General features: G+C 42.1%; 1 protein-coding gene across 6 annotated transcripts in view; it reads right to left on the bottom strand.

The window, feature by feature from the left end:
* The window catches only part of PTPRU (protein tyrosine phosphatase receptor type U), a 248,438-nt gene that overhangs the window by 83,438 nt on the left and 152,801 nt on the right, over nt 1–12,199 (bottom strand). For 3 of the 6 annotated variants that reach the window (XM_075335997.1, XM_075335999.1, XM_075336000.1), the window contains one exon: nt 12,060–12,148. In XM_075335997.1, the coding sequence (XP_075192112.1) occupies nt 12,060–12,148 (89 nt within the window). The remainder of the gene's footprint in view (nt 1–12,059; nt 12,149–12,199) is intronic. The other 3 variants (XM_075335998.1, XM_075336001.1, XM_075336002.1) reach the window with 1 other exon arrangement.

Genomic DNA, 12,199 nt, shown 5'->3' with positions numbered 1-12,199 from the left:
ACAGCTTTATTGATATACATAAAAAGGAAATTAAACCCCAATTTTTGACACACCTATTATTAACAAACAAACAAAGACTCCACACAGTGAAATAAGTAAAATTTGAGGGGAAGTACTGCTTCAAATTCCAGGGGAGGGGCAATGTTCCCCTGCTATTGAGGCAATGGGCCGCCACTAGGAATTTCAGGGCCCCATACTGGCAAAATTTTCGGGCCCCCTTGGGACTCCGCCCAGGCTTCACCCCAGCTCCGCCTCCACCCCTCACACTTTCCACACTCTCACTGCTACTTTTGGAAAAACATGTGTTTTTGGCCAAAAGTGTTAGCACCCAAGTTGTTCCAGAAAATTAGGTATTTCCCTCAGAAGATTAATAATACACCCCTTACATCGACCCTCTCTAACATATCTCTCCCACACTGCCTCTATGTATAATATCCCCACACACACTGCCCCCTCTGTATAATACCCCAGTCCCCCTCACACACACACTGCTACTTGCAACACTTTGTTAAGAAAGAAGTAGTGGGCACCACAATGTAATAAATATAAATAAAGGGCAGGGTGCTAACAAAAAAAAGAAACTATGCAAAAAAAATAATGAATTATAACATGAGGAAAAAAGCTCCAAATAAATATGTGCACACCCAGCTATTTATATATAAACATGGTTTTTATTGATACAAAACATATAAGGCTAACAAAAACAAAGGTTAAAAACACAATTATCAAGAGAAAAAGAATGGAAGAAATAGGGGGATGGTCATATTAATCCTGTACTTATCCCCAATGAAGTATCAGGGGCGGGCACAGTGATAATAGAATGCACAATTAGTATATAAACAATACCTGACTGTAGAGCCTCATGTTAAAGGTAATGTGGCAGTAAGCCAATAGAGGCTTGTTTTTGTCAGCCTTATATCTTTTGTACCAATGAAAGCCAAATTATATATACATACAGTATGTATATATATATATATATATATATATATATGTGTGTATAAAACATCCCACCCCTGATATATATGTCCCTTTCTTCGTATATATGTCCACATTTAGGTATACAGTGCCTTCAAATAGTATTCAACCCCCTGCAGATTTAGCAGGTTTACACATTCGGAATTAACTTGGCATTGTGACATTTGGACTGTAGATCAGCCTGGAAGTGTGAAGTGCACTGCAGCAAAAAAGAATGTTATTTCTTTTTTTTTTTTTTTTTTTTTAAATTGTGAAAAGTTTATTCAGAATGTCATTTATTATTCAACCCCTCAATCCACCAGAATTCTGTTTGGTTCCCCTAAAGTATTAAGAAGTATTTCAGGCACAAAGAACAATGAGCTTCACATGTTTGGATTAATTATCTCTTTTTCCAGCCTTTTCTGACTAATTAAGACCCTCCCCAAACTTGTGAACAGCACTCATACTTGGTCAACATGGGAAAGACAAAGGAGCATTTCAAGGCCATCAGAGACAAGATCATGGAGGGTCATAAGGCTGGCAAGGGGTACAAAACCCTTTCCAAGGAGTTGGGCCTACCTGTCTCCACTGTTGGGAGCATCATCCGGAAGTGGAAGGCTTATGGAACTACTGTAAGCCTTCCATGGCCTGGACAGCCTTTGAAAGTTTCCACCCGTGCCGAGGCCAGGCTTGTCCGAAGAGTCAAGGCTAACCCAAGGACAACAAGGAAGGAGCTCCGGGAAGATCTCATGGCAGTGGGGACATTGGTTTCAGTCAATACCATAAGTAACGTACTCCACCGCAATGGTCTCCGTTCCAGACGAGCCCGTAAGGTACCTTTACTTTCAAAGCGTCATGTCAAGGCTCGTCTACAGTTTGCTCATGATCACTTGGAGGACTCTGAGACAGACTGGTTCAAGGTTCTCTGGTCTGATGAGACCAAGATCGAGATCTTTGGTGCCAACCACACATGTGACGTTTGGAGACTGGATGGCACTGCATACGACCCCAAGAATACCATCCCTACAGTCAAGCATGGTGGTGGCAGCATCATGCTGTGGGGCTGTTTCTCAGCCAAGGGGCCTGGCCATCTGGTCCGCATCCATGGGAAGATGGATAGCACGGCCTACCTGGAGATTTTGGCGAAGAAACTCCGCTCCTCCATCAAGGATCTTAAGATGGGTCGTCATTTCATCTTCCAACAAGACAACGACCCAAAGCACACAGCCAAGAAAACCAAGGCCTGGTTCAAGAGGGAAAAAATCAAGGTGTTGCAGTGGCCTAGTCAGTCTCCTGACCTTAACCCAATTGAAAACTTGTGGAAGGAGCTCAAGATTAAAGTCCACATGAGACACCCAAAGAACCTAGATAACTTGGAGAAGATCTGCATGGAGGAGTGGGCCAAGATAACTCCAGAGACCTGTGCCGGCCTGATCAGGTCTTATAAAAGACGATTATTAACTGTAATTGCAAACAAGGGTTATTCCACAAAATATTAAACCCAGGGGTTGAATAATAATTGACCCACACTTTTATGTTGAAAATTTATTAAAATTTAACTGAGCAACATAACTTGTTGGTTTGTAAGATTTATGCATCTGTTAATAAATCCTGCTCTTGTTTGAAGTTGCAGGCTCTAACTTATTTGCATCTTATCAAACCTGCTAAATCTGCAGGGGGTTGAATACTACCTGTAGGCACTGTACATACATACCAGGTATGCTCCAAACAGGAGACTGCAGATCCATCTGAACTATACAGCCATTATTATCTGTTTTTGGGCATTTACATCAGACAATCTGTGGATGAACACAATAGTAGCCCCTTTATATATTGAGTGGGTACACTGACCTATGAGAGTACCTGAGGTCATCCATTTTCAATTACAGTGAGGGCTTATCTGCGCCCTTTGGAATGCTTTGTGGAACCCCCTTTATTACAGGTGGATGCATGTAATCTAGTATACATGCAAGTACTTTCTGATGACTTGTAGTGGTAAAATGATGTCCACTCAGACCAACTGCTGGTAGTGGGTCCTCTGAATATACCATTTTGGAGATTCAGGTGTCCATATACTTGCCCTGAAGTGCTAGTGAGGATATTATCTCATAGGGAGAAAATTGAATCTTTTAATTAAAGAAGAACTACAAGTAGTCATATGACCATGTGAAGTTGGAACTGAAACGAACAGAAGATATAAACCAAATCTCCATGAACAGATATTCATCCTGTATTATCAGAGCAAAATTTGAGCTGGATTTATGCAGAAAGTGGCTGACATTGGACACATCTTTCTAGTGGACATACTGTATGTGACAATATTGGCAAAATTACCCATCTAACCCATGATGAACCTCGTCTATTGTTGAGGGGAAACGTGTTGGATTTTTTTATTTGAGGGTTGAAAACTTCAGTTGGAGTGTATATTTTTTACTTCAATGCAGCAATGATCGTGTATCAATACGTTTCAGAGATATGGATGAACTGATACTATTTAATATCTTAAAACAATAGAAATCAGGTCTATACTATACTTTAGGCTGATAGGACATTGAACTTATTACATAGAGGTCCTAAGGACAGAGAGGTCCTCTCTGGGATTTATTTCCTCGATAGCAGGGGAACATTGTTCCTCCCCTGAAATTTAAAGCAGTACTTCCCCTCAAATTTTACTTATTTCACTGTGTGGAGTCTTTGTTTGTTTGCTAATAATAGGTGTGTCAAAAATTGGGGTTTAATTCCTTTTTATGTATATCAATCCAGCTGTGTTTTAAATATATAGTCTATGATAGTTTAGGAGAACAAACACTTACAACAAGTATTCTGTGAACCAGCCAAGATAAAGCCAGCTGGGGGCTGGTATTCTCAGCCCATAGCTTTCCGGTATTACCGCATCCATTAGATGTGGCAATCCCGGTGCTTTACCGGCTCTTCCCGTTGTCCTGGTGTGGTGGCAATCGGGGTAATAGCAAGGGGTTAATAACAGCGCACAGCTGCTACTAAACCCTAGGTTAGTAATCACACAGGCATCTATGAGATACCTGCATCACTAACCTGTAAATAAAAGTAAATAAGTACAAACACAGAGAAAAATCCCTTATTTGGAATAAAATGCAAAAACACACCCCCTTTCACTGCTTTATTAACCCCAAACATCCCTTCAGGTCCAGCATAATCCACACGAGGTCCCACGCCGTTTCCAGCTCTGCTATATCTCACAGAGAGCGGCCATAGAACAAGACCGCTGGCTGTGAGTGCAGACAACGACTGAGCCGCGATGAGCAATGACTGCTGGCAGACACTGTAACAGGCTGGGGGTGCATCTGACTGCAACCAATCACAGACGAGAGGATGGTCGGTGGGCGGGGAAAGCACGGAAAGCTGTGTATGAGCCTATTGTGCAGTACAGCAAGTGAATGCGGAAGCAGTTTGCCACCATGACACCGAGTCTCCGTAAGTATGAAGCGCTTGCTTTATTCTTGTTTTCTTTATTTTTCCTTTTATTCTCCCAGTGCCGAATCCAGAACGTACAACCAGAATCCCGGGCCTAGGTCAGGCATCCGAACATCTTTGAAACCGCGTGGATCCGGACTTTTACAGTCCGGGTCCGCTCAGCCCTACATTTAACTTAGTAAACTACTAGCTCAAACACATGTAAAATAATAAAGTGAGCTTTTACTCACCCTCACTGAGTCCAACAATGCCTCTACGCCACTACTCTGGTCTTGGCTGATTGGCTGCAGTGGTGATGTCAGGCCTAAAGCACAACAGTCGATAACAGGGCTCAGTGGCTTGTGCCATCTACAATGACAGGACTGTTGAGCCCAGTGACTAGTTGCAGGGGTTATGAGGGCTCTAGACATGCCATCACTGCCGCAGCTGATCAACAAAGACCGAAGCAGCCGTGGAAAGACGGCGCTGAACGCAGAGTAAAGGCTGATTTACACGCTGCGATATCGTTACCGATATCGCTAGCGTGTGTACCTGCCCCCATCGGTTGTGCGACACAGCAAATCGCTGCCCGTGGCGCACAACATCGCTAACACCCATCACACTAGTTACCTGCCTAGCGACGTCGCTGTGACCGGCAAACTGCCTCCTTTCTAAGGGGGCGGTTTGTTTGGCGTCACAGCGACGTCACTAAGCGGGCGCCCAATAGAAGCGGAGGGTCGGAGATGAGCGGGACGTAACATCCTGCCCACCTCCTTCCTTCTGCATTGCCGGCAGCCGCAGGTAAGATGAGGTTCCTCGTTCCTGCAGTGTCACACATAGCGATGTGTGCTGCCGCAGGAACGATGAGCTACATCGTACATGCAGCAGCAACGATAATTGGGTATAGGGGGGCATGTCACCGATTAGCGATTTTGAACATTTTTGCGACGATTCAAAATTGCTCATAGGTGTCACACGCAACGACATCACTAAAGCGGACGGATGTGCATCACAAATTCTGTGACCCCCAACGAGATCACTTGAGCGATGTCGTAGCATGTAAAGCGGCCTTAAGGCTATTTGCGCACGTTGCGTAATTACATGCAGTTACGCTGTGCTTTGTAGCGCAGCGTAACTGCATGCGTCCTGCGTCCCCTACATAATCTATGGAGTTTGTGCAGGTGCCGTGCGCACGTGGCGTCTTAGAGCGCAGCGCTTCGGCTGCTGCCCGAAACGCGCGTTCTAAGAAGTGACATGTCACTTCTTCCGTGCGCTTTGCTGGCAGCCCCTGCTCTGTCTATGGCAGGAGCTGCATGCAGAGCGCACGTTCTCTGCCGGCACCATGCGCTTCAGAACGGAGCTTTTCAGCTGCGCTCTGAAGCGCACCTTTTAGGTGCGGTGCAGAGCACACACGTGCGCACATAGCCTTAGTGTGAGTAAAAAGCTCAGTTTGTTATTTTATTCTTCTCTGTGTGTATGGAGTAATAAGAGTTAAAGCAGGGTAATTCTTTTAATTGATATTACTTTATACTTGTCACATTATAGGTGGTAAATGGGATTTAATTCATTTTATTACCTACTAACAGATTTCTGCTTATTTCTCTGTAAGGCTTAATTCACATATGCAGCTTTTATGCAGTCGTAGCCAGGAGTGATCTAAATAAGAAAGATTTATCATTCTCCTTTTTTTTATCCCAACTGTGTCTGCACCAGAAACTGCAGGTGTGACTCCAGTCTTCTCACACCAGCGATACCTATAGGGTGTCAGGAAGAAATAGCAATCTAACATTTGGAACCTAGGCTGCATATATAGACAAAGTAAATTACTTTACAAAACACTGGGATTAAAATTAGAATTTTCAATGAGAGGCTTGGCTTTACACTTTTATAAACAGTGCTCTTAACTACTGAGCCAACTCATTAGCTAAAGTCATTCTGGAAATCACATTCAATCCATCTGATACAGAACACATTCCACTTCTGGCTTTTTGAGATTGTTATGCGTGGTGCCATTTTGGCTTGGATGCAGGTACATTAAAAAATATTTAAACTATATTACATCTGCGCTCAAGACACAGAATTCCAAAGTGTCAAAAAGAATGTAAAATAGACTCTCAATTAAATGTGCTGGCAGACAATAATAACAAAGCAGCTGCAACTATTGTACGTTGGCAAAGGACAATGATAATTTTACAGTCAAAGTGTCATAAAGAGCCACAGCGCTCTTTGGTCCAAAAGGTTCAGAGTAGAAGTGTAAGAGTTATTGGACATAGCTAAGTGGTTTCCACTGTGCCAATAAGCCCTCTACAACATCAATTTTGTCAGCATGTAATTACCCACATTAATAGCAAAGCATTCATATACTATACCGAACATATAAATGTAAAGCATCACCAATGGCAAATTAACAGTTTAGAATTTTTTTTAACGAACCACTATACCATGATTTTTAAAAGTAGGCATATAAAATTTAATAAAGGCACAATATCTCTTGTTATCTGGAAGTAAGGCAAATACACTATAAATCGCTCCATTCTCCTTAATTTATGGGACGGATAAAATTAAAAAAAAGTGTATAAAAACTGGTAACATTATTTCTTTCTGAAGAACGTCATGCATGCTTTATGACAAATATAGAGTCACTATGGGCAATGTCAAGCAAAGCAGTGGTCTCTGAGCACCTGGAAGCACAGGAACATACCAACATGTTTAGGGTAGGTTATTTGGGTTCCATGGCCTGAGATATGAGCATATTTAATTGTAGCTCTACCCTTTAAAGGGAACCTGTCACCAGATTTGGTGCCTATAACAGCCACAACGAGTGGGCTCTTATATAGAGCATTGTAACATGCTATATATAAGAGCCCTGGCCTCTGTCTAGAGTGTAAAAATGACTTTATAATACTCACCTAAACGGTCGGTACGGTGCAAATGGGTCAGATGGGTGTCTCTGTTGTCTGGGTGCGCAGCCTCCTCTTTCGGCCATCTTTGTCTTCCTTCTTCTGAAGCCTGGGTGCATGACGCGTCCTACGTCATCCACACTCGCCGGCATTGAGGTCCTGCTCATGCGCCCTGGGCAGATCAAAGTATTGTAGTGCGCCTGTGACGTATGACGTAGGACGCTAGTCTGGATGACGTAGGACGCGTCATGCACCCAGGCTTCAAAAGAAGGAAGACAAAGATGGCCGAAAGAGGAGGGCCGCGCCCGGAGAACGGAGACACCCGTCTGACACTTCTGCACCGCAACGACTGTTTATGAAAATATTATAAAGTGTTTTTTTCGTTCTACACAGCGGCCTGGGCTCTTATATACAGCATGTTAGAATGCTGTATATAAGAGCCCACTCGTGGTGGCTGCAGCTTATAGGCCCCATATCTGGTGACAGGTTGCCTTTAAAGGGAATTTGTCATCAGAAAATAACCCAATTTATAAATCAAGTTTTCATGTGTAACTACACTTTCATTCTTAAGCATCGGCACTTTCTTTTGTGTCTCTCTGCTTCTATTTCATTCCAGCTACCCCTTCTCCATATACTTTTATAGGCAGCAGGAATAATTTAATCTGTTACTATTGGCAGAAATATACACAGACCTGAGCAGTTTTTGCAAGAAAAGCGATCAGTTCAAGGAACGAGGCATTTTCTCTAATAAAATATATATCAAAGTTTAAGTTTATTAGGGAAAATGATTACTTTTCAAACATTATTATACATTCTTGATCATTTTTTACCACTTTATATATTGATAAAATTTCTGAAATCTTGGAATTTTCATACTCTGTAACAAGCCTAATATTAGGCAGATACGTTCAGTTCTGTCGGGATGGATTTCCAATAGTCATCTCATTATCATCACAGACAGACATGCAAAAATACACATCCCAGCAGTCACATCAGCTGATTGACACAGGTGACCTTCTCTTCCTCCATGCACAGTGCCCTCTGGACAGATAAGAGCAAGTCTAGAGAACTTACTATTGCTTTCCATGGTCCATGTGCCTTCTGTAAAGTATCTCTCTAAATGCTATTAAAGGGAACCTGCTCCAGTCTTTGAGTCTCTGAACAAATGCAACCACCTATATTGGCTCGTTTCTCATCCACATCAAACAAACTTGGAGGACAGTGATTAGAAGCAGAGAGTAGGGACAGACCCCGCTGCGAGGACACCCATTGGACCCATCCTCATTTACATACAGCAGGGGAGCAATTAAAATGGATTATTTGGGCGTATACAAAGGGAGTCAGGAGATAATATACACGTTGGTGGAACGCAGCACAGGAACAGATAACTGTGCTGACATTTGTTCAAAGACACTGAACTGCAGCAAAATTTATGGCCACAACAGTTTGCCCCCCTGCCATAGTGATAGTTCTGTTTTATATAACTTGGTTGTTTTTTTTTTGTTTTTTTTTACTGCCCCATTCTATGTCCTGTTGTGTATAAATATGTGACTCTTCAGATTTTGTGTTATACCATGCCTGATGAAGAGACCTGAGTAGTCTCGAAAGCTTGCTATTATTACCATCTTTTCAGTTAGCCATTAAAAGGTATCAACCACTGAGGACTTCAGTTCTTTTAAACACATTTTTTTATCTCTACTGGCTAGCACGGTACAAAGATATATTTTACTTGTAATAAAATGGTGACAGGTTCCCTATCACAAAGGCTAAGGCAAGGTGGCAGCCCAAATAAAAATGTATTAGTAAAAAAAAGAATATGTATCTAGTTTCAATTATTGTAAATACTATAGCTGATACCTTCTCTCCAGAGACCTAAGGTGCCTCGGAAGCTTCAAATTCCACCAAAGTCCTTGGTGCAAAGCAAACACGATTCTTACCCAATTAGTGCCTTAGAAGAAACAGCGATTTGTTTTCACACAGTTAGGAAAGGTTGATATTTGAGCATTGTCCAGAGCCCATATTTCACACCACAGGCCAAATGTTCAGAAAACAATAAAACCTTTAAAGTGTCACTGTCTTTTCAGTTGAATTTACAGCAGCGTGCCTGTGTCTGCATTTACCTCTCTGCATTCACTGAAGATAGAATGTTTGCTAGTGAAGATATATTACAAAGTATCTAATCTTGACTTTTCATTCAGAAATGAAAAAATAAAACAATTACTCTTTAAGAATTGAATTGAGAAATGGATTGTCTATATTTGGAGACTCTTTTTTTTCTCTTACTTAAATGCATGTATTTTTGCTTAAAGGGAATTTGTCAGGTGCAATATATACACAGAGCCACAAGCAGTTCTGGGTGAATATTGCTAATCCCTGCCTAAATGCCCCTGTATACACTAGCATAGATAAAGAGATCTTTAGAAAAAGTATTTCTAAAGATCTTTTATCTTATGCTAATGAGCAAGGGGACTAGTCCCAAGGCTGTTATAGCCCCCGACTAGCCTGTCCTCTTAGCATGGTAGCACACCCACAGGGGCGTACTAATATGCTATTCAATGCAGTATCACCAGCAGTGATGCACGTACCTGTATTTGCTGTGACCGCGCGTCTGAATGCGCAGTAGACCTCTCTGAAGCTGGGACGAGTACACCCGGCTTCATACTGTGCATGACTGGAAGTGCCCCGCAGAAGCGTGGTCACAGCAAACACAGGTACGCGCAGCACCGCTGGTGATACTGCACTGAATAGCATTTTACTACACACCTGTGGGCGCCCCTGTGGGTATCCTAACATGCTAAGTGGGCGATTAGTCGGGGATTTAACACCCTTGGGACTAGTTCCCGCACTCATTAGCATAAGATAAAAGATCTTTGGAAATCCTTTTTCTAAAGATCTCTTTATCTATGATAGTGTATACAGGGATGGTTAGGCAGTGATTATAGATATGCGCACAGAACTGCTCATGATTCTGGGTGCATATTGGACCTGACAGGTTCCCTTTAACAATTTTAAAAATAATTTTTGCAATGGGGTTCCATAAGATTTTTTGCATTGTTTGTCTTATATAACTATTACACTACGGCTGGGAGCAGGATAGGTTAACTGAGAATCAGGCAGGCAATTCATTGTTTTATCTGTCCTTTTAGGTCCTCTTAGTTGATTTATGACCACAGACCACATCACACTTGTGCTGGTAAGCAAAGAGTCTGTAACAGCAAAACTTTGCTAAATTAGAAATAAAACTGAATTGCAAAAATTATTTTAACCCCAAATATATGAACTTAAGTTAAAAAAAAAACTTGCAACCCGTATAACTGTTGCTTCAGGAGAATTTGCAGCAGAATGTATGTGTCTGCCCCAGCTCCTTCCTCCTCCTGTCTCCATAGAATCTAATGAGCAACAACTGTCATCGCCTACCTCAGTGAAATCTTTACTGACAATATTTTAACTATCAACTGAGTATGAAAGATCAGTCCAAAATGTAAAAGAAACAGACTTCTCCATTAAGATTACAAGCTATTACAAGCTAATACAGAATATTATCAAGTTTCTTATTTTCATGTGTTAGACCACTAGACCATTAGACCACTAATGTTGGCTGATCTCCAGCACCAGCAATATATATATATATATATATATATATATATATATATATGTATGTGTGTGTGTGTGTGTATGGGAAAGAGACAGGCAGGGACAGAGACAGGCAGGGAAAGAGATAGACATAGACAGGGAAAGAGACCGAGAAAGAGGCAGGCAGGGAATGGGGCAGGCAGGGTAAGAGACAGACAGAGACAGGGAAAGAGACAGACAGAGACAGGGAAAGAGAAAGAGCCAGACAGGGAAAGAGACAGGGAAAGAAACAGACACACAGGGAAAGAGATAGACAGACAGACAGGGAAAGAGACAGACAGGGAAAGAGACAGAAAGACAAAGAGATAAAGAGAGACAGAGAGGCAGACAGACAGAGAGAGACAGAGAGCGATAGACAGAGACTGGGAGAGAAACAGAGAGACAGTGGCTATCCTGGGCAACGCTGGTTGCTACAGCTAGTATATATATATATATATATGTATATATATATATATATATACACAGCAATCGTAGGCCTTCAATATGTGATCAGAGAGTGTCCAACGATCAAAGGGGTCTTCTATAGAGATGAGGAGACCCATGGAAGTTTGGTTCGGTGGCTTCAGTTCACTTTAAGACCTGGACTTGACCTGAACCCCAATTGAAGTCACTAACTGGGCAGTTTGGGACTCCACCCACTCACAGCCAGCCATAAACAGATCACTTCTGGGGGTGGATGGGCATGGTCTTACCAGTTTTTTTGGGGGGGCACACACTACATCCGATCATGTTTTTTTTTACCTCCAGTGCAAGCCATTTAAACATTGCAACCAGCTCGCACTGGGCTGAGCACCGAGTGTACCTGAGGACAGCGATGCTTGTGCGAGTGGTTTTCATATATACAGCACCCGAACTCTGAACCCGAACACTGTTTTTTTTCTGTGAAGTTTGTGTTTGGCACGAAGACCGAACCTCGGGTTTGCTCATCTCTAGTCTCCAATTAACACTGCTGCTCTTCTATATTTATTAAGGCACAATCCCACATCAATATAGATAGCTGAGCCTTGTATAAATATTTGTGGCTTTCTTCCATTACAGTATGCATGCTGCTTTACTTCTAGGTGTCTATATCCGATACATTAACACTCACCATCACGATAAGTACTTAGGATAAACTATATTATGTATGTTTCTACTCACATCAATGTAGTTGGCATTGATTTCTTCAGAACTGCACTCTGCCTGTAGAGGATGGAGTCTAACACGGTGCCGCTCATCTGAAAGTAGAACTATAAGATATGTAACAAATAATTGTCCATTCAGAAACTGTATGTCCGTAT

Source organism: Anomaloglossus baeobatrachus, chromosome 2, assembly GCF_048569485.1.
Source record: "Anomaloglossus baeobatrachus isolate aAnoBae1 chromosome 2, aAnoBae1.hap1, whole genome shotgun sequence".
In the NCBI taxonomy this organism is placed as follows: Eukaryota; Metazoa; Chordata; class Amphibia; order Anura; family Aromobatidae; genus Anomaloglossus; species Anomaloglossus baeobatrachus.
The sequence above is the reverse complement of the archived record's forward strand: the minus strand, read 5'-3'. Positions and strand labels throughout refer to the sequence as shown.